The sequence below is a fragment of the Cygnus atratus genome, chromosome 25, assembly GCF_013377495.2.
Source record: "Cygnus atratus isolate AKBS03 ecotype Queensland, Australia chromosome 25, CAtr_DNAZoo_HiC_assembly, whole genome shotgun sequence".
NCBI lineage: Eukaryota > Metazoa > Chordata > Aves > Anseriformes > Anatidae > Cygnus > Cygnus atratus.
Window position 1 is genome coordinate 232,088 of NC_066386.1, and position 23,430 is coordinate 255,517.

The 23,430-nt window shown below is 42.1% G+C and overlaps 1 protein-coding gene across 1 annotated transcript; it reads left to right on the top strand.

Annotated features, from left to right (window-relative positions):
* Nucleotides 1-15,384: 15,384 nt before the first annotated feature.
* On the top strand, nucleotides 15,385-19,594 carry HOXB9 (homeobox B9). Its single transcript, XM_035571470.1, has 2 exons — nucleotides 15,385-15,892; nucleotides 19,359-19,594. The coding sequence occupies exons 1-2, from the start codon at nucleotides 15,385-15,387 to the stop codon at nucleotides 19,592-19,594; spliced, it is 744 nt and encodes a 247-aa protein (XP_035427363.1).
* Nucleotides 19,595-23,430: the final 3,836 nt, after the last annotated feature.

Below are 23,430 nucleotides of genomic sequence, written 5' to 3' on the forward strand. Positions count from 1 at the left end.
AGATAAGTCAATCGCCAGAGACTTGCCCCCTTCTTCCCTCCACCTTATCCTAAAATACCTTTTTGCAAAGCCCGAGCCCGCTCCCCTAGCCGTGCTGGCAGCTGCCTCTTCCTCCTCTGCATTCTACCCTCCGCTCAAGGCTCCTCATTGCAAAGAGGTGTGTGTGTGTGTGTGTGTGTGCGTGTGTGTGTGTGCGTGTGCGTGTGTTCCTCCCCTTGCACCTTCCTTGGGGTGCAAATCAGCCGGGACTGTCGTTCCCCGCACCGTGCTTTCCCCACCGAGCCCGCAGGTTCCTAGGAGCCGCTTGAGAACGTTCCCCAGCTGCAGGCGGCTGTCTTTGGGAAGGTGGCTTCGTACCCGCTGGGTCGCACGCTGCAAGTGGGGATTTTGAGGTGCCCGTTGTGCTGGACCCTGATTGTGGACCGGGGGAAAGTAAAAAAAGAAGATGTCCTTTTGCGGCAGGAAGCTCCATCTTTAGACAGGTCTAAAGATGCTAAAACATCACAAGAAATCCAAGGTGGGTAGAACTAATAAATAAAAATTAAACTCCCCTCCCTAGGTTTTATAGCGGATGAAGGCAAATAATCAGGAATTAACGATGAACAGGCAAAGCCTGCAGTTTGCCGTCAAAGTAGAATGGTTTCGTCTAGACTGCTAAACAGGGGGAGGGAGAGTGCTTTTTTTTTCCTTCGTTAACACAATGGCCTTTTAGTTAAAAATTAATTTACAGCACCCTCGCTCACAACCCAGACTCACGTTCAACCAGAAGGAGTCTCTAGGAAAGAACTGAAAAAAATAAAAAGTTTTTAAAAATAGCAGGAGCTGGGGAAGGTTTGCTAGGTTGTAACAAGTGGTGGAAGGATGCCTCTGCGGAGGAGAGGGGCTGCCTTTATTTATTCATTCCCCGTATATGCTTTTTTTTTTTTTTTTCCGGGGAAGCGGGGGGGGGACTTAAAAAAAAAGTAAAAAGAGAAGGCACAGAGTAAAATAATTGAACAGGTAAGTCATTGCTGGATTCGACCTCTCCGGGAGACTGGGGAGGGATGTGTTTTTCGTAACGTGTTGGTCTTTTTATACTTTCCCACACGTAGATTCCCGAGAATACTTTATCCTCCTCATCAACTACAGAAGTCCGGATAGAAAACTGTTACACGGCTCCCTGGACGGGCGAGCAGCCTTGCTTATTTTCCCTTTTCTTTGTTTTTCATGATAAATCAATTCTCCGTCTTCTAAAAGTTCAGGCTCTCTTTTAAAACAAAGATCAGACGCAAAACTGCTTTGTTTGTAATCCCCCTTCCCCACGCGTCTGTATCTCTGTTGGGAGTTTTGACTATTATTTGTCACGGTTCCGACTCTTCTTCATTAGCACCATTTATTTGTTTATGTATATGGCTAAAACCACTAACCTGCGCCATCGACTCGGGGAATGGATTGTAAATGAAAGGCAGCCGCGTCGCAGCTCCAAGCACACCGCAGAGAAATCGCACTTGGCGCAAGGCTGGGAAAATCTTCTGGAATAAATCCCCCAAATTAGTGGTTGCCTCGCCTAGTGCCTACCTAGTTAAAATATAATAATAGTAATGCAACCCACAGCTTCCTGTTCACATGACTCTTCCATTTTCACTGTTGTCCTTTCTCCTTCCACTTTTTTTTTTCCTCTGATGATTCTTAGAGCCTAGCGTTTGGATGGGAAGGAAGGCTGCTTGCTAGACTTGAAATTTAAAGTTCGTTTCGACAAGATTATTGCCAAGTCCACTTGCTGAGCAGGACTCAGCCTTTTATGCTGCCATGTGTTTCTCTCCGTGTGCATAAACTTGTGTCCGTCCGCAGCGATGCAGAGGTAGGAAAGCAGTTGTGCCGTAATGAGGTACCTTTAAATTTAATTTTCTGTCCCTCCCCTGCTTTATGGATTTCTAATAACAATGTTGGAAACCAGAGAAGAAATCTCTTTAAGTCTCCGGGACAGAGGGCTTATGTAAATAATTGAAGGTAACCGGGCTTAATTACATTTCATAACAAATGGATAGAATAGGAAGAAATGCAGTATTTTGTTGAAGGGAGCACCCAGTGCTGGATATATTTCTGTTGTTCCTTTCTAGAGATTTTTTATCAAGATTGCTCTTTAATTTTTTTCCAACTGATAATTTTCGCAGAGTTAAACATAATTCTAAATACCCCGACATATAGCAATTAAAAAATGAGAATATTTTTTAAAATAAATTATCGCATGAATTGTTGGACCAATAAGAACTTGGTAAAGCGAGAGGTTTGATGTCAGAAAATTAAATTCGCTTTACCGATAGGTTTTGTATCTGACTCTAGGCTTGTTCAAAATATTTTATGTGTTGACAGCCAGCATAAAGTTTCTGACTCTTTTGTACCTGCTGCTAGATTACTTATTAGGGTTCTGTCCTTAACCACTCCGCCCAAAGCTTCTATTGTGAATTAAGGTCTCATTTGATTAACTTAGAAGGTTTGCCGCATCTGTGGACACTAATAAAATTATTATTTTTTTAAAGTGAAGCACCCCTGCCGTTCCCCGTCCCAGGGTAACGATGCCGTTTTGGGTCCGGGACCCTGTAGCCTGGCCGGGCTGTGAATCCGCGGCGGGGGCAGAACACCTGGAATGGGGCTGAGTTCAACCGTGAACCTGCAAAGGCAGCTTCGGCATCTCCAGACACCCTAAATTAAGTTCGAGAATTTGGGGAAAATGCTTACGTCTTTGCTCGCTGATGAGATGTGTTATCGTTTTGCTTCTCTACACAGCCTACAATTCCAGTTCGCCCTGAAAAGAAATAGAGTTATTGAGATAGGTGTGACCGAGCTCACTCTATCTTTTTGTTCCTATTAATTGGAGTTTTCCAGCAGTGAAGGGGACATTATCTTGCCCGGATTCTGCTTTTATTCCCGGGACTTTGCATAGTTTGCTTTCCTTAATTCCACAGGAAGTGGGTGCCGAGAGACAGAGGGGAAGGCGCTCCCGGGGCACTGCAGGGGCACGCCTGAGCCAGTCCTTGTTTTTGTTGTTGTTGTTGTTTTCCTGGACTAATGACTCCGTCTGATTGAAGGTTTAGTCTATAAAATCAGGGTCTCCGTCTCTCCTTGATCTCAGGAAGAACCTGGACGGCCACTCACACTGATATCGGGAGGGGAAAAAACAGAACGAAAAAGCAAAACCTCCAGCCCAGTCCCGACGGGGAGGGCCGGCGGCCGGGCCGAGGGGCTCCCACTTCACCCCACCTCGTGTCTCCCTTGCCCGGAGGGAAAGTTTTCCGCAGCAAGCATCCGGGGCGGTGCTGCCCTCGAGACTTGACTTCTCCCCATCGGAGCAGATCGCTGAGCCCGCGTACCCCGGCGAGGAGAACCGCACAAACCGGAGCTGCTCTGGTGCAGTTTTTGGCCGTGTTTTAGGTGGCCCATGGCTCAGTCTCGCACCTCACTTCGGAGCAGGACCCAGGACTTCTGTCCCCTCGACACCACGGGGCCGCCGCAGGGTCGTGGGGGGAGGATCGCTGCACTCCTCGTACCAACTCCTCGCCGTCAGCTCCCTCCCGGTCACCTTGGCTAGAGGCCGTGGCACCCTGGACGCCCCGCGCACTCCCACCCCGCCCCGGAATTACCGGCGTAAACCTGGCTCCCAAGGGCCCTACCGGGCTTCTGCCCCCACCTGGGAACATGCCGCGGGGAGTGGGCTTCAGAGAAACGACTTTAATGCAGCCTTCCTTAAGGCAGAATGACTAATTTTTATCCCAACAAATCTTTTCTCTCTTTACCTCTTTGCTTTTCCTTTCTTTCGCCGAGAGAGAGAGAGGGGGAGGCAGGGAGGGAAGGAAGTAAAGAAAGAAAGAAGAAATAAAGTGAAAATGTTTGTGTTCTATTTGTCAGAGGAAACAAAGGCTGCACCTCTAGCTGGCAGCTGGCTGGCGCGGAGGGTGGCGGGGCCGGGGGCAGCGCGGCTCCCGGGCTGATCCCGGCCAGCGAGCGCCGCCCCGAGGCCGCCGAGGCGCCGGCTCCGCCGCCGCCAGGAGCGGCAAAACGCCCAGCGAGGGTGGCCGCCAGTCCCGCCTAGTTTCTGCCGTGGACAAGTGGTTAAATATAGCCTCAGTCAGCGGATGGGAGATAACTTTTTAATAATTATTATTTATTGCTTATGGTTTATGCTTTTTACTGGAGTTATAATGATTCAAGCATTCTCTCTCTCTCTCTCTCTCTCTCGTTTTTTTTTCAATGGGTAGTTAAGAAATATCACAGGGCAGTTTTCCTCGCATTGCTTTGTATCTTTTGGTCTAATGGATAGCTAGAAAAAAGAGAGAAAGAGCCCACACCGAGCTGTTTCCCATTCACATGCAGTCCAGTGAGGTGTAGAGGGAGGACAGAAGGAGGGATTAAGGCCAATTTTTTAATCTTTTTCCTATAACTGCGACAAGCTCCTCCCGTTTGTAACGTGTTCTTCTTGGGAATATCTGCATGATTCCTAAAGAGCAGACACCAAATACTCCCAAAGGCTAATGCTGATGAATAGAAACTGTGAAAAACAGCTACTATAACCACATTTTAATAAAAATACTGCTTTGTGAGCACCTAAGTAAGTCACAAAGAATCCCTTAATGATATCTTGAGATTCAGTGCCATTTCACTTAGATAATCTTTAATAGATTTTTCTATCATGTAACGGTGTATGTGTGTGTAATGGATATGTACACATATATATATTTACTGATATATGCTCATGCAAACACTTGAAATCCCCCTATTCTAGCCTATTAATTATTTTAGCACTTATTCCCCTGACAAGCAAAAGTTATCTTATAGCTAAGACATCCATTTACTGTCTAAGAGCTCTAACTTGCCGCTGACATCTATATTTAAAATGTCTTTTAAACTTTAGCATCGTCCAGAAGGGGAAAAAAGATCTAATTACCTTAAAATATTATTCCAGCCAAAGAATTAAAGCTAATACATCACCTGCTTAGATTTTTTTCCTTTTTTTTCCTTCCATTTTTTTAAACCAATTGTTATTTATTTTAAACATAATCGTGAAATTAAATGGCACATGCAGTTTTGTTTTTCATGTTTAACTTGAGTGGTTTTCCTTATTTATGTTTTCCATTTGCAGTTGGGTGAGGGCTTCATTTCCTTTTCAAGTTGCAACAGTGAAAGCTCTGTTATATATATACATTCCTCCTGCTTGATTTGTCCGAAAGAAAGAGCTTTTAGTAGAGCTTTTAGTAGCACGAGTTCAAGTGTGACTACAACTTTTGGTTTACGGATTCTATTGGCATAAAAAGTGCAGCAGTGTGTCCTAGTGAAGTTTTTAAATAATCTTTGCAGGAAATAGAAAATATTCAACAAATTGTAAACATATTGTAGATGTGATACATGTAAGTATACTAGACTGTACATATACATCCCTGGAAACATCATATCTACAGACCACAGGAACGTAGTACTATAGGTTCCTAAATTAATATGTAAATATAACTGAAGTTTAATAGTAAACTTAAAATGCATTCCCTCCACAAGTTTGATTAAAACTTGAACCTGTGTATATTTGTGTACCAGAATGCTGAGAAAGAGAAAAACGATGATTAGTGAAGTAAGAGAAAAATCTATATTCATTTCAAGCTGTACCCTTTACCAAGACACGGAATCAGATGATCTTTTCTCCCCTCGGGCATTTAGAGACCTCTAACCTAACAACATAAAAGTAAAAACCCAAGCTGCACAACATTCTCGCCCAGAAGACTTTTTTTCCCCTTTCTATTATCTTTTAAATGTTTGTTTGTTTGTTTGTTTTTCCTGGGGGTGGTTGTTCTTTGTGGGCTTGTTTGTTTGTTTTCTCATTCTGCCCTGTCTTTCTGCTCCCCGCCCGATGTGGTGTAAACTGTTTGAAGTTCAACAACATGGCTAAGTTTTATTGTATTTCCGGTACAATAGATTTATATACCGTCCTATCCAGTCTTTTAAAGGCTTTTCAAATGAAATGAAGTTAAGTCATTGACAAGTTTCTGGCTCCTGCGTGTATCTCTTGAACTCGGTGAATTTGCTTCTTCAATGAACTTTTAAACTTCACTAAACATGCACTTTCGGGACGGCTGTCTTATTGTCTTCCGTTTAGTTATTTAATTCACTTGAGGACAAAACACGATTTTACAAGGTAAGACTTTGACTTTATTTTATATATTTATATAAGTGTGTGTGTATGTGTTTGTGACACGAAGGGACCTAACCTGATAATCTGGGGATGTTTGTTCCATTTTTGCCGAACGGAAACTTTTGTTCTTTCTCCCAAAATTCCACCGCGGAGGTTGCTCGGAGCTCAGCAAGGCCCTCGGGGCCTGCACGTCTTCTATCTCCTCTCCTTGGCTTTAATTCTTCTTTCTATCACTACCAAGTTATTACTCTATAACTTGTTCTTCCAGCACATGGTGCACGTCGGAGGGAGGAAAGGACAAATTAAGTTTCTCGGAGTTGTTATTTGCACCTATAAAATAGTCACAATGACGCTTTTTCTCGTTTTACTTGATTTATATGTCCTTGGCTTCTTTTTTCTTTAGATGAATCACCTTATACATGTATTCAAGGGATGAGAATATGAATTAATAGCATTATTATTATTATTATTATTATTATTATTATTACGGAACTCACGGCTTTGACTTCATTTTCTTCCCCGTGGAAAGTTTTCCAAACGTTAATGCTTTTAGATTAAATAATAATAATAATATTATCATAATAGTGTTTTAATATGAAGTCTTGATGAATCAGCTTGAAATCGGAAAGGATCCTCTAAAGTAGATTTCCAAAGGAGGTGGGGGAAGAACTTTGGGAATTTTTAGTCTTTTTTTATAGCCTCGATAATCGCTTGTTTCCCAAAGTCAATAGCATTTTACTGTTTCCTCTGGTCTATTTGTAAACTATTTGTAAAGTCCTGCAGGAGGGATCTGCTGTAGACACTGTACATAGGAAATCATTTGAATAGTTATTTCGTGAAATCGTAGGGGTTTTATTTCGTCTTTGAAAAGATCCTTTTGTTGCTTTTGTTTCCTAGCAACTGTTTTCTATTATAAAAGTTCAGATTGCAGATGATGTCAAACAAAATGGCCGCCCAGGCGCCTTTCTTGGTAATTTTAGCCTTTGACCCAAGAATGAACTAGAACTGCTCTGTGAATTAGGTAGTTTCATGTTGTTGGGCTTTTAGTTTTAAACACAAGAACATCAAACTACCTGATTTACTCCAGTTATCCTCCTCGGTGTGCTTGCTGAGGGCAGCTGTGCGGGGAGGGGGCCGGCCTTATCCCCCCGCCCCGGACCGGACCGCAGCGGCACCGGGCGCGGAGCCGCCGCCCGCCGCCCCTGGCGCAGACCACGCCGCTGCCGGGCCCCAGCACCGGGCACCGCCGGGCAGGGGTGCTAGTTTCTTTGTTTGAATCCCCGTTTCGGGGACCTTTTGCGAGACAGTGCAGTCATGGCCCAAATAATAAAGAGCTTACTAAAGGTCTAACTAGGCTGCGGCGCCGCTCAGAGGCCCAAATCCCTCTCCCCAGAAGCAGGCAGTCCTGTGTTACCAAACCTCTCTGTGCAATGACGTGTGGCCGTCGCATAAAACAGATACATACAAAATATGTAAAATATACACAGAGTTGTAAAGTAATTTTAGTGCTTCTTATTTTAGTAGCTGTGATCTACACCACTGTGTAAAGGGTAAAATGTGGGTTTAGGGAACGCCAAAGAACTGTGACCAGTTGATGAGTTTAATTGTCCCGGTTGATAAAATACGTTTATTAAAGGCCCTGCTGCACATCTCCGCAGGGCTTCACGTTTGTCATTTCGCTGGCAATGCTATATGTATCAGGACAGCAAGCAGGTCTCTATGGCTTCTCCTATTGAGGTAAAAACACCCGACTTAGCCATACTTGTTGGATATTGAATTCATTGTCATATTTGGTCTCTGAGGAGCTCCTGCATCTCGTAGGAAACATGCCTACGTCTTCAGAGACTAAGTGTATAAAGCCGCAGTCTGTAGGCGCGCACCCGTGCACAGGCGCGTGTCAGCTGCAAACAGCTGAGCGCTCAGCGCTCTGAAAGCTCATCTCCGGGCCCCAAATGCACCATCTTTAGACAAACTTAAGCTAGAAGCACGCCTGCGAAGTTCACTTAATGAAAGGGTTCAGATGGTATCAGAAATGTCCACAGACACTTTTTCCATATCCTTCTTCCGTATTTCAAAGTATTGCATGTGGGAATACGCTAATTTTATTGTATTTTATTTCAAACGAACGAACAAACAAACAAAATCAGTGTGAATGTGAGAAAGAGGGGGCGCAGAGTGTGTCAGCTTGTGTGGTTGAAGTCTACCCATTCCTTTTGGAATCTACTTTCTACAAACTGGAAGCTCGTAGAGTGGTGTGTGTGTTACCACTCAGCTCGTGGAAGCAATTTTCCCTGCATTGGTGTTTAAAATATCCATAAAAACAAGTTTAACATGGTCTAGGCCACGGCTAAATAAGCTTGCGACTGCATGTGCCTTCGAGGTTTGAAGAATTAAACTTTGAAACGATATCCAGGGTCTAAACCACCATCTGCTGCTACATTCCGTGGCCGATGGATTACTTGGGAATTTTTTTTTCTCTCTCTCTTTTTTTTTCCCCCATTCGGAGTGTTAAAACACAACGAAAACAAACAAAAAATTGTATAGGTTGTAGTCCGGTGTGTGCTTATTCCCGAAGCTGGTGATTGTAGCGTGCATATTGCCTATCTCTCCTATTAAACAAACAGCCACTCCAAGGGGAGGAGAGAGAAAGTCAAACAGCGTAAAATAGCTCGGAGTTTTCTACCTAATTCACCAGCCCTGTGACTCCTTCCTTGGAAACAACGTGCTACTTGTGCCCTGACTCAAAGCCCTTAAACGGAAAAGGACAATCTGGGAAAGTTAATCATAAACTATTCGGTAATAATGTCCCCACAGGCAACCACTAACCTGCCTTGTAAATGTCTGGGCTTCTGATTTTGATCTCCCTCCTACCCACGTAAATACAGGAAGCAAGGGCCAGGGAAGAGAATGGGGACACAGAGCTGGGACAGATCAGAATCAGGCCCAGGGTGGTCTGTATTACTGCCTGAAATCGGGAACTGGGATTCATTTCCCCAGATTTTGGGAAAGGACTAGGGAGAGGAGGGTGAGATAGGCTGGTCCCGCTTGTCCCACTGGCACGGCTACCTCTGGAGCGGTCTGTTTCTCTTTTCCGAATTAGAAAGATAAGAACGACCTTACCTGGAGAAGGAGCTGTGTGGGGATAGCTAAAAAATCCTCCGCGTATTAATTGTCTCTTTTGAGACATGGTACACATTTCTGCTCTAAGAGACAACGAGCAACTGTGGTTAACGTAACAAATTTCCCCCAAGTTGCTCTCCTGCCAAGGTCCAGTCCGTCCGATATTACCCGACTCAGGATGAGTTTTAATTATAGGCAAAACTGTAGTGAAAAGAGCCTATCTATAAGAAGCTCCACCTTTTATTTTCCTGAGGCTCAAGGTACGGAGTTTACTGGAACTCTTCCATGAGTACTTAGTTCTTGTACCTGTACTTCTCCTTTCACACCCTCCTCCCCCGCCTGGGGTAGGAGCGGCAGATATCTCACCCCGATGGGCTGTTACTTCCCTTCCTTCCAGATGAATGCGGTTTGGAAGATTTTTCGGGGGGCTCCAGTTATATCGTGGTGACCCCAAAGTAGATCCCGGTCTCAGGGAAGGGGAATGAGCAGCAGTTGCACCAGCAGCTCCCGGGGTGTAAAACCTGCGGCAGCAGGAGCGAGGCAGGAGTCCAGCTATTTTATGGGGGTTGAATATTATTTCAATGAGAGAGGCGGGGGGGAGTTAGTCTAGTAGCCAGAAAGTGGGTTCCCGAACAACAATCAAACTTTATTTTAACTTTCCTCCACCTTCCCGTTTCAAGTGCCGTTTCAAATGCACATACGCTTTTACTTTACAGGGGATCTAAATGCTTTATTAACTGCTGAGATTACAAACCTCATTTGAAATGGTGTTTTAGCCAGAATGTACTTTTGGTTCTTGGAAAATTTCCAACATGTGTAACTTGTTTTTGCTTCTCTTCAGACAAGGAATTCCGCCCCCCCCTCGACGCCCCCCCCCCCCCCCCCAACACACACACACGCTCCCTTTACGGATTTTTAACAGACGGCAGCATTCAAACTGAGAGCCAGCACAGGAAATGGCAAAGGTAGATCTTTCTGCTTTTAGGCTACAGAAACTTATTTCACTTTTTTTTTTTTCCAGAGGTTTTACTCTTCAAGAGAGATTTTTTGTTGCACTCTCGTGAGTTTGGAAGGGTATGTGACTAAAGTTTCTTTCTCTTAGACCCATGTAAAAGTATCATACATAAATTATTTGCTTTATGCTGAGTTTTTATTTATGTTTCCTGGCTTTAAAAGGTTGTGGTTGTTGTTATTATTATTATTATTATTATTATTATTATTACTGAATGTTTTTATGGCCTAAAATAAACGCTCATCCCTTTGAAAGCTGGGTAACCTCTGAATCTGGTCTCCAGACTCTCTATAGCCATGAAGTTCACGCTCAGCTTTTGTCCTCTCTAGCTTATCCTTATCGACTTCAAAAACTAAACTGAAAAGCATAGTGAAAGCACTGCCGAAAGTAATGCACGTTACACACTGATAACACGTTGGCCTCTGAGTCCTGAGATTCTAATAGAACCCCCCTAGTTCTGTCCTGTCTTCAGTGCAGGAGAAAGCTCTGCAGCCCCCAGTCTCCTCCTCCTTCTTCATATTAGTGATAAAGAGGCAAAAATATCTGGAAGAAGGTGCCAGTTCTCATTAATGAGAACAACAGTCTTTAAAAAGTGCCTAAATATATTTCAGGCAAGAAATAAATTATCTTATATATATATATATATTTATTATGCCAAAACTTATACATCAGTAAAAATGACAGCTGAACAGACTTAAAATCTGCATATTTTGAATGTATTTTATATTTGGTAGTTTTCAGCGTAGAAATGGCAAGCCAATGAGCTGTTTGTTAAGGATGAATTTTTGCAGCTGTGTATTTCAAAGGGAAGCACTATTTGGAAATTATTCCTTCTCTCTACAAACAATAAAGATTATTTATAAGCAGCATCTGAGTTCAGAAGCCTTTGGCTTTCCATTGCAAGCTGACAATACTTCAAATTTCTCCTCACAGCCAAATACACTTGGTGCTTATTCTGAAAGCAGGAAAAAGTTTCCACTTCAGACTTTTTTAGTAACTATTTCCAGTTCCACTTCCCTTTACTAACTCAACAATCGCATATCTAAAATTAAGTCAGCTACTATGCAAAACGAGCAAAACTCATATCCTGTATCCTCTTGCTCAAAGATTCATCCCTGCAGCTGACTTCTAGATTCTGCTCGGAGGTCACTTTCTCTTTGGCTCTTCCTTCTCTAAGTTTTTTGCAAATAGAAGAGCTTTTCATGCAATTTCTGATGGGCTCTATTTCGGGCTTTAAAGTATAAATGTCTACGTAACACCACCGAAACAGACAGCACCACACGACTTGGTCTCTGTAAGCGGGCAGATCTGGAATAAAATGGTAGCTTGCCTTAAGCCCCATTCGGAAAAGGCTGCAAAGAGATGAGCTATGGGGATATGCATAAAAAATAAACTACTGAACAAACGGAAACCTCCAGAGGAGCAAAAGCAAATGGATTTTGCAGATCTTCTTGTGAGGTTTCCATCCACTAGGGATCTGAAAGCCCTTAGTTTCTGCCTCACAGCCATACTCATAAGAGTCTTTTCGGTTTGAATTTATATACTGCAGAAAATTATATACTCACATGCTGACACAGTTCATCATTATTTATAGGAGGCGCACCAGGATTTTTTACAAGAATATATTTATTACAGGTAAGACATAGCCAATCTATCTAGCAGACAGAGAACAGGTGTTTTGTTCAATTAACGTTCAATATTTTTGTCTAAACTTATTCAACACGCTGATAACAACACGGCTGTTTATCCATCAGTTGTATAAACACTTTTCCATGAGCCAAGAGAGTTTAATCTCCACAACACACTTAAATCAGCCTTTTCCTTTTCCAAGCTCTCATAACATTTTCAGAATCCCTCCGAATCTGTTGTAAAATGTGTTGATTACAAACAAACAATTTAACAAACACTGAAAGGCAATAGAGCCGAGAAATATGACAACATGGGCAATCAGCTCGCATTTCGTGTCTGATAACACGCGACCTTGAAATTTAAAAACTCCCTAAGTCATGAAGAAGTTAAAGAGAAGAACAAATACGATAGAAAAGTTGGAAAAAGCAGGAATTCCACCCGTTGCTCTACACAACCGTCTTTTCTGAGATGAACACTGGAGAAAAGCAGCGGTCCTGCCCCACTCTGTTCACTGGTAAGAATTCCTCTGCTTTTACTAGTTTAAACGCAAAGGGTATGAAGTGGAGTTACTTTGGATTTACTCCCGCGAAAAGGAGAAGAAAGTTTGCAAGCCAGTGGGGAGTACTCACCTGGTCACATTTACTCACGGAGGTCTTTGCAACATCTTAGACCAGGGGCTGGAAAGGGCTCCCCAGCCAGTCCTCAAACCTCACCTTGGCTGGAGACTGGAGACTGGATCTTTTTCTCAAGAACAGAGAGAATTTTGCTCTGGCTGGGGTGCTCTTCCTACTTCGATTGATGCAAAAATTAAAATTAAATCTGACCTCCGGCATTAGGCTCCGGCTCTTCTTGCCCATCATCCTGACCCCCTTGATTTTTATTTTTATTATTTTAATTAAAATGAACAGCTTCTTAATAGCGCCTCTGTTAGAGGATCTCTGGTTCTGAACATGGGGAAATGTGTCCTTCCATCACGCTGCAGAGCAGATACTCATGGAAAAGCACCGCTTATAAGAATAAACGAAAATCTAACAATTTGGGTGTCGGTGTTCAAGCGTCTTTATGATCTTCCTGTATCAGTAAAACACCTCTGATAGCAATTTCATACATACGTTTTGTATAGATGCGGACATCGGGAGTTATGTACGCACACGCACACACAGTATCATAGACAGAGAGCTGCGTAATAAATTTTATCCTTGGTTTCAGGTGGCTATTAACACATCCCAATGTTATTATTAGCCTCCTAATACAGACTTACATCCCTATATACTTCAGGAACGATTCGCGATGATTTATCATTGCTAGAAATCTCTTTGCCCTTCACATTAAATATCCTTCTGTTTTGGGGTGAGAAGAAGAAGGACGGAGGGGTAATAGATTAAAGGAGGTGAATTGATCCAGACTGTTACAGCTGAAGTCCAGAGAAACACTTTTGCCCTAATCATACAGTGCACCTTTTCCTTAACCAACATTTACGACACCATCAGATCATCTTGCAATAAACGCATTTGTCATAATAACTTCGTAAAACTGACCCTGTTACCCTGCATCAGACAGGATCAGAGCCGCACTGCACTATAGTCCCCTGTCAATCACTTACGTCGGTGCTGGCCAAAAAAAAAAAAAAGAGAGAGAGAGAGAAACAGAGAGAGAGAGAGTGAGAGAAAGAAAGAGAAGGAAGGAAGGAAGGAAGGAAGGAAGGAAGGAAGGAAGGAAGAGAGAGAGAAAGAAGGAAAGAAGGAAAGAAGGAAAGAAGGAAAGAAAGAAGGAAAGAAGGAAAGAAGGAAAGAAAAAGAAAGAAAGAAAGAAAGAAAGAAAGAAAGAGAAAGAAAGAAAGAAAGAAAGAAAGAAAGAAAGAAAAAGAAAGAAAGAAAGAAAGAAAGAAAGAGAAAGAAAGAAAGAAAGAAAGAAAGAAAGAAAGAAAAAGAAAGAAAGAAAGAAAGAAAAAGAAAGAAAGAAAGAAAGAAAGAAAGAAAAAGAAAGAAAGAAAGAAAGAAAGAAAGAAAGAAAGAAAGAAAAAGAAAGAAAGAAAGAAAGAAAGAAAGAAAGAAAGAAAGAAAGAAAGAAAAAGAAAAGGCAGGAAGGCAGGCGGAAAGGAAGGAAGGAAGGAAGGAAGGAAGGAAGGAAGGAAGGAAGGAAGGAAGGAAGAAAAAGAAAAAGTATTTTTGAAAACACACGGAAAATGCACGAGGCCGGGGGTGGGGTGTTGACGCACACACAAGGCACATACATGCAGCTATGTGAGGTGTGAAAGGGGAGGGGGGTGGGTGTACCGTGACTGAAAATGTGAGGGATTCCTTTTTACCCCCTTTCTTTTCCACAGGCAATAAATTCAAGACTATAAAAAATCAAAGAAAGCTAATGTAAGTTTTATTAAACTATTTAACCATCACAATTTTAAGGCATTCTGTAACAAAGCAGTATCAGTGGCACGCTGTATTTTACTAGCCTTGTAAAGTTAAATGAAGGCTTACGGTTTCAGCAACATAGTAAACTATTTTAATCCAAGCAAAGCAATCCTGATATTATGCCGCAAAATACGTGAACACGTACTCATATATGGTGATATTTTTTAGATAGTATATATATAAAAGCATTCAGTCTAAGACAAGCTTTGGAGGTATACAGGAGGTATACAGGAGGTTGTGTCTCCTCAGCTTGATGGTCAAAGTAGTAATGTCATGTGCGTACCAGTGACATTATAAATTTCATATTAAACCACATTATTTGACCATGTTAACAATCCATTTTCCAATGCCAGAGGGTTAATTAGTTATAACACCGTCCCCACTACTCTTACTACTTACATCTGTTTTTTTCTTTTCAAAAAATGCATATAGATCAGTATTTATGTATATATGCCTGTAATGGACACACACACATATGTATGTGTACGAAATCACCGGGTGTGTGGTGGTCTGTATGTAGTCTCTGGCTTTTTGCTATCATACTCTGGAGCCCGAGTGGCAAAGAATAGCTTTTATCTCTATTCCCCCATGATGGTTATTAAAGGCAAAGTGAGTACATCAGCATCTTTCTTTAAAAAAATAATAATAGTAAAAAAAAAATCCTTCCCCCCTCCCGGACCCCCACACAATGTTTCAGGAGCAAATCTATGAAGGGGTTTTAGCTATTAGCCCCAGCGCTGCCTGTTTCGTGGCTTTTCTAAACTACTGACGTTTTGCAGCATTGCATAAACATAAAACAATCCATCCTTGATATGGAATGCAAGGGCGGATGACAGCGCAGCGCAGCCCCCTTGGCTTCGATTGATTTACGCTGAGACTGACGCTTTATCAGGCACACGAAAAAAGTTTGACCAATCATTTTGCTGGGAGCTCACAACACAGCAGCCCAACTGTACTTTGTTGGCTAGGAAGTTCGAGAAGGGGGTAGAGTACAAATCTAGATCTGTCCTATATATTTTTTTCCCTTCATTGAACCGTGCTTTGTATGATGTCTGAGAATGTCCATTTCTGGGACTCTTAGCAATTATTATGTCGACTCTATTATAAGTCATGAAAGTGAAGACTCGCCTTCAGCCAAATTTTCATCTGGGCAATATACAAGTTCCAGGCAAGCTGGGCATAATGAACATCTAGAATTCCCCTCTTGTAGTTTTCAGCCAAAACCTCCAGTTTTCAGCGCCTCCTGGACTCCTTTGAATCCACATTCTTCTGGTACCCTTCCTGCCGTCTACCATCCATATATTCAACATCAAAGCGTCCCATCTGATAGCAGGTATCTACGGAGCTGGCTGGATCCAGTGCCCAGAGCAGAGAACCTCCCCGGGCAGGGATCTGTTAAGGCAGAGCCGCTGCTGGGCCGTCCCGGGGATGTCCATAAACAGGGAACACAGGAGTACAATTTAGAAACTTCTGCTGGAAGGGAAGGGATCGTTTCCAATCAAAGGCCCAGCTTCGAGGACAATAAAGTTTGTGAAGGAAGCGAAGACAAAGACAGAACAGATCAAAGTAAGTTATAAAAGTGAGGAAGTAAACAGTATAAAAGCTGGAGGAGGTGCAATAAAATGGGACAATGCTGCATAAAGTTTAAAATCAGGGCTTAAAGAAAACTCTCAGATTGCTGATGCCAACATAAGGGGAGAGGTGGGGAGGGGAGAGGGGTGGCATTGTCTCTGCAGATAAATAAAAATCAAAATAAAAATGAGCATCGTCTCTGAGCAAAACAGAGTCCAAAGCGGACAAAAGCTGGATCAAATCATCCTCTTTCTTACAGAGCGCTGACTGCGGCTGCAGAGATCACTTTTGTAAGCGGGAGCAAATTCGTGCAGGGTCTGCGTGTGGAGGGGAAGAAAAGGGGGAGAAAATAAATGTTGGGGGGAAAGATAGAGAAAGGGGAGTGGAGGGTGGCGATCGGGGGAGAACAAAGGGGGAAAGAGAGAAAATTACGGAGGAAAAGTTCACGTGAGGGAAATAAACAGCAGCGAGGTCTTTTCCATGCCCGTTGCTCTGATTTACCTCGGCAGATTCAGGGAAAGGCTCCCCTCCTCATATTGTTTCGTGTTTGGTGGTGGTGGTGGCGGTGGGTTTCAGTGTGTGTTTTGTTGTTGTTGTTTGGTTGTTGTTTTCTTTGGAGGGGTTGTTTGCTTATATTTAATTGTTTATTAAGTGTTACGGTTCAGGGTATGAATATTTCACAGCCATGCACCCTCTTAGTTAAAAAAAAAAAGGGGGGGGGGGGGTGTGCCTCCAGATTAATTAGTTCTTTATTTGTAAGGTAGCCAGATAGGGGAACAGTTAAAATTCCGCATATGTTTTTTCAGTGACCTGATTAGTGTTTTTTTTTATCTAAAATACAGAAAATAAAAGCTTTCTCCTTGAAAGTACTTAACTCTACTATAATTAATGCTATTATTATTATTATTATTATTATTATTATTATTATTATTATTGAAATTATGCAAAGGCATTTAAGTAAAAAAGAATCAGTATCTTCACCTCATGCAGTTTCGGTTAGTACCTAGTTTCCATCTGAAAGGTAAAAGTGAGCGAAAGCTTGTGTTGGAGGTGAAAGAGAGAGAAACTTGGCTTCACCGCCACGGTAAATATTTTGCAATGAAAGCCGAAGTTGTATAAACTTCCCGGCTGGAAATGGCAGAGAAACAGCCCCCGCCGAGGGTATAACTCTGCAGAGTGTATGCAGGACACACTGTCACAGTCATTCTTTTTTCTCCTGAATTAACTTATTTTTTTCCCACCAACATGCAAGAGCAACAGAGATTGCCATTGCAACCATAGAATTAAAAATACTGTATATTCTCGAGCCTCGTGATTTCCTTTCCTCCGTGTCCAGGATGTTATGGTGCCATTTTTTTCCTATCATTTAACTTGCACCATGCACGCGCACGCACACACACTTACACACACGCGCGCGAAAAAGAAAGTCCTGTTCTATTGTATTGGGCAAAGATCCAGAACAAACTGCGACCGTGAGGTGAATGATTTTAAAGAATTAAATATCCAGGTTCTGTGCTCAATGTCCCTGAAATTGAATATATAAAAATCTTGTCCAAGAAAATGTTATTATGTTATAAGTAAGTGCAGGGACCCACTCTAAGAGGATGCTGTGTGGTTTCTATGGCATGTGGTAACGATGCATATTTTGTTTTAAATAATAGTTTAATTTGGGGTAATGTTGAGAGCCTGCCAGGGCGGGAAGACGGAGCTGTTTTGCTCCCACCAAGTACTCCCACCAATTTCCCTGACTATTTCAATTTTTGAAAGTATTTCACAATAATGAATCTCTACACTGTATATGGCACCGGGATCTGTTAATTTATTTGCCAGATTTTAAAGAAGGCATGTGCCAGAACTTCTACTCATTCGCTTGTCAGTTTAGGCACGTGTATACAGTGAGTAGATAAAACAATACTCGCATTTAAAATATCATATATTTTAACGATCCGAGATATAACCAAAAAAAAAATAAAATCAAACCAAATAAATATCTGTTATGAAGCACAGCCCTCCATTGCCATTAAAGGATGGGTAGCAGGATTAACAGTATCAATTATTAACAGCTTTCTTCCTCTTTAATATTTAATTCTGCATATTAGATTAAGTCAATTACATTAAGGAAATAGCCGTGCAAATTTGTAAGAGGCAGTACTTATAGTGGAAGATTAACCGGATTATTTAAAAAAAATATTCAATATATTTAATTTTACAAAAAGAGGAAATGTTCTGATGGTGCTCGCGTGTGTGTATGTATATATTTATAATGGTCCATTTAATTGGTGTAAAGGTTTATGGCTTCAGTCATAATTTCAGAGAACGAAAAGGAAATAAAATAGAAATACGTGGTCTGTCTATAAACCTTCATTTTGCTTTTCCAGTATTCAGTTACCCAGCGGTCCTCTAAAATTTTCATGTGATTAGTAAATGCTCTATTGTTTATTCCAAAAGGACTTCACCTTTGTGTGCAACCTTCCCATAGCACCTTCCCCAAGTACTGTGTCTGTGGGACTCATTTCTAAAATGTTGTGTCCCGTCCCGTCCCCCCCCCACCACCTCGCACCCCACCCCACCCCACCCCGGCTTGATCAGGCTTATTCCTGAAATGTGCTTTTTGCAAAAGATTCCCACGTAACTTCTCCCATACGCGAGAGTGAAGGGCAGTCTGTTATTTATTTTTGCCCCTTCGAAGCAGCCCTGCAAATGTCCGTGTCTCTGCGTAACACTGTCCAGATCTCCGGCAGGAGAGTCCGGCCAGCCCTCAGAGGATTTTTATGGTATCGAGACCATTTCTTGCCACATAGCAAAATAGGCAGAATTTATTAAAGTTTTTTTTTTCAGACGTCGTCTCAGTATTATTTGCCTGCACGCTGTGTCTGTAGGAGTGCATCTGGAGACACGTGGGAAAACACATCTGAATTCTATATATAATTTTTGCGTTGGTTTCTCTGAGTATAGCATATGGAACACGCAGATAGGCATTATGCAAATCTGTAAGTGCATGCATGTGGGTGTTTTCTGGTGTGGATAGACCTGGAGAAAAGTCGGCGGGAGCTCTGCTACTGGGTACAGAAGACACGTGCGCACCCAAACATACGTGTGCGCAAGCACGTATGTGCAAGTGAGCATGTGCGCGCAGACATGTATGTGCACACAGACACGCGGGGAAGTCTAACTCGCTGCTGCTCCTTGCCTGCAGCCCAGACCCCCACCCACGGAGGCGCAGGGGACAGGCGCGGCAGCTTTTCGGGACCGGGGCACCCCCCACATCTGCGCGGGTTTGTTCGCCCTGGTGATGCTGTACTATTATCATAGGGCCTCTGCTGCCAGCTCATATCTCAGCGAGCATTTTTCACTCGGGCGTGCATATCCGTATGTATAATCTTAATATTTGATGGCATGATTAAAACCTTCTGAGAAACACTCAAGCTGCATCGTATTGATCTTGCTGCTTTTCTTTCAGCCAACCCAGCTGCCAGCTGGCTTCACGCCCGTTCCTCCAGAAAAAAGCGATGCCCTTACACGAAATACCAGACCCTGGAACTAGAGAAGGAGTTTTTATTCAATATGTACCTGACGAGGGACCGTAGACATGAAGTGGCCAGACTCCTCAACCTGAGTGAGAGACAAGTCAAAATCTGGTTTCAGAACCGAAGGATGAAAATGAAGAAAATGAACAAGGAACAGGGCAAAGAGTGAAAACCAGAAAAGCAGCACCCCTCCCTCCTTCCCCAGCCTCTGCGGCCGCGCACCCGAACTGTAGTGCTAACATATAAATAACCCAAACAGCGGGAAAACCTTCCCATTTCCCATCTCCATCTTTGCATGCGAGATGTTGCTTATTATTTTTATCTTCCTAGTGTTGTCACGTATGAGGCAACTTAGCAAAAACTGCAGCTCCTCTTTGGAGACACATGCTAGGTTTTGTTTCTATTTTCTTGTTGTCTTTCTCTATTGTCATTTTTTTTTCTTCTCCCTACAGCGTTACATAGATACAGGCTCCTGTCTGAGCAGCAGCTTTCTCTGCTTGCATTTTCTCCATGGAAGGCAAGATGGCAAACAAAACTGGCCACAAACAGATCTGGTCCAAGCTCCCACCAAACCACGCTGTGTTTCTTTATCCACGTAAGGACAAAGATTCTCTATAATACTCACAGCACCCCGGTGCACCCAGGCACACAAACACACAGACACACAAACGTTGAGGTGGCCAAGGAACCAGACGATTTAATTAAACTACTGCAAGACAGACACATTCGTAAGACTTGCGTTTAATTGCACCCAACAAATCATTTTCAATTCGTCAACTTTACACTGGCCAAGTCGGTCAGTGACAGCCCAACTCCCAGCTGCGCTGGGTTTCTTTATTTCTTTTTCATTTTCTTTTTTTTGCTTTTTTTTTTCGGTTGGCTTTATTATGCGGGATTTTTATTTCAATCTTGCCATGGCAGATATGTGACTTTGACCTGGAAGTTTAGTGGGATCTTTACAGGCAAACATCCTCATCTGGTAGCTTTATGTTGGGTCACTTGGAAGAGGAGAAAAGACGGGGAAGGAGACGAGAGTGCGTGTGGGGGGCACTCTCAGAGCCGCATTGTAAATTATTTAGGAGAAAAGGGGGCGGAAGAACCCCTGCCAACTTATTCCTAACTTTTAGAGGACAGGAAGAATGGGATTTTCTAGTTAAAAAACTACCTTAGTAGAGCTGTAAGAGAGGGAAAGGTTGTGTTCTTAGTGCTAGCATATTTATAATTTATTGTGAATTGACTTTTCCTAAAGCAGTAGGCTGTTGCAGAGATAAAGTGCCAACCATAGAGTGTGTGTATTTCTTCCCCCTCCTGTTTGCCGAGATGCTTTTAATACTCCGGTGTTGTGTTTTTTTCGCCTGCTCCGTGGTGAAGCGAGCTCACGGCATGTTTTCCCACTGCGACCCCGTTCACTTCGGGGCCCTGTGCCTGGCCGGCCCCGGGGCCGCCGCCTCCCCGGGGAGGGAGCCCCGGCCCGCGGGTGGCACCGGGGGCTGCGGCGGCTCCGCGGCTCGGCGCTCAGCCACCCTTTTCCCGAAGAGCATCCAGTGTAACAAATATAGACCCTGATTGTTTACAAACGAGGTCTCATGTCATGCCGGACGGAGCTGGTTTCTCATCTGACAGATCCGCTGGAGGTTTCTCTGAACCGCCCGTGCGGGACTGGTTTTCCTTTATCTCTGTAAGACTTAACTTTGTTTTGGGAAGGGGGAGGGAGTGGGTGGCGGGTGGGTTAGTACGAGTTGATTACATGGTGGCTATTGTAAAATGTGTTTGTGGTTGTGTTTCTGTGAATGTTGAAGCTCGTTTTCTGTTTCTATTGTGGCTTTTAAGTATACAAAGAGTTCTTCAGTTGTTAGTTGATGGAAAATACCGAAATAAACCTCTCTTTTTTTTTTCTTCGTGTGCAGATTTGTATATTTAGCTGCCAGGAGGCTTTATAGGAACAACGCAAGTGTAAGGTAGCTTGTTTTAATTGGGTGGATGGGTGGGGAAGAGAAGACACATCTATTTCTGTTGTATATGTGAACGAATCAGAGCAAATCTGATTTCATAAGCTACTAACTTGGGTATCCTTAGCATTAGTTTTTGAGACCACTTTTATCTGATGTGAGCAGAGATTGCCCTGGGAGGAAGTGATAGGAAGATCTGCGGTTTTTCCGTATTTTTTATTTTTTTTATTTTTTTATTATTTTTATTTTTTTCCAAGTGTTCCTGTTTTATTTTGTTTGTTTCTTCTTTCCATGATCCAGAGATAAGAAACAAGTAGCTGCACCTCGGTGCACCGAAATTTACACCAGTTCAACTCCTTATGAAAGGGAAAAAAAAATCTTTCACTCCACCAGAAACCAGTGTGTAAGACCATTCCTCAGAAAGTTTGTTTTAATGCCTAAACTTTCCCATTTGAAGCTTTCCATCATTTAGTACCTCCTTTGGGGCTTCAAAACTTAGGGGGCTTCAAAATTTAACTATTACGTCGCCAGAGAGAGATAAATTTAACTAAACTTCACCCTGTGTCAAAATATCTATTCTCCTTCCTCAAAACTAAATTAAGAAAAAAGCTGTTGCAGATATTCTGAGCTGGAAAAAAAAAAAAGTTTTGACGGCAGGATCATTTCTCTAAATCCAAATTTATATATATATACTAAAAAAAAAAAGATACTATGTTGAAAAAGATGATTAGGTGTGTTTAACTACGTAATTATTTCAGTTTTATTTGATTCTTCTCAAGGGTGAATGAACTTTCAAATCTGCTTCTTGCTAGGTTGATATATTCCTCACATTTAGAACTGAGCATGCAGTTCACTAAATACACATTACTATATTTTTGAGAAGTGTACCCATGACTTAATTGATGTTTGCAACCCATCGGACACTAGAATTTAGAAACGTTTTTCACTTTCTTTAGAGTTGTGGTAAAGAGCAGATATTTTTAAAACAAAAACATAAGGTTCTTTTAAAATAGAATTTAAAATGTTAGTTCGTTTTATTAGGAAATATACTTACTTTTAAAATGTTGGAAAAAACTGTCTTCTGTAGCATCAGCCTGGATGTATTTTCTACAGATGTTTAATGCTCCAGAATAAAAATCGATTTTAGAACAACAGTACCTATATGTCATTGTGTTATACTGCTTCGTCTAAAATTTTATAAATATTTTCATTGCGTTTTTCTGCGTTCTTTAGTGTCTCGTTAAATGTATTATAAGAATCAATTTTTGCTTAGGTTAAAAATATGTCGAGAGACAAATGGAAATAATTCCTTTCCAGTGTAGCAAGTGCTTACTCGGTCTTTTGCAGATTTGATGCGTTTCTAAATCTTTTTAATCTTTTTCTTTAAGTCAGAGATCGTTAATCTCTGATTGCACTCACCGTTGCTTGCTTGCTTGTTTGTTTGTTTGTTCTTTTTTCAGGTTTTAATTTTTGCATTCTTGCATCAGCCTTAGGGGACCAGAAGTAGCAGTGCACAGTGGGTAGGCTTTATTTTACTTTCTCTCTGGTTTATACTTCTACTTCCCTATGAAAACTTTGCTAAAGAAAAATTAGAAAACCAAAACAAACAGTGAGAAACCCCACCCTGCCTTCCCTGCTTGGCATCATCTCGGATTTGACACGCGGTTCCTTTTTTCAAGGACTCAATTAGCGGTTACTGTAATTTCGTCTCTAAATTCTTTTGATACTTTATTGCTTGAGAATAAATACAAACGCTTGGAAAGTGTTTCGATCTATATATTAAAAACAACAACGACAAACAAACAAACAAACAAAACCTATTACATCAACAAATATACAAACAAAAACTGAGACCTGCTCAACCCTACAGGAAGCAGGTATTGAGAAACATAACCAAGAATCTTTTTTCCACTAACTTTTAACATAATGGGCGCTCTAAAGGGCAATATTTCACTTCTTTAAAAAATCCTTTCTTTGAGGAAGCTCTGAAAAGAAAACAAAAGAAGAAAAAAGATACTTAGAGCTTATTGAGGGAAGAGAGAGAAAGGGAAGTAAC

Excerpts from the sequence above, each read along its gene's own strand:
- HOXB9 (XM_035571470.1), top strand. The coding sequence starts at position 15,385 with ATGTCCATTTCTGGGACTCTTAGCAATTATTATGTCGACTCTATTATA. Across the intron at positions 15,893-19,358 it reads CAAAGACAGAACAGATCAAA|CCAACCCAGCTGCCAGCTGG; the intron begins GTAAGTTATAAA and ends CTTTTCTTTCAG.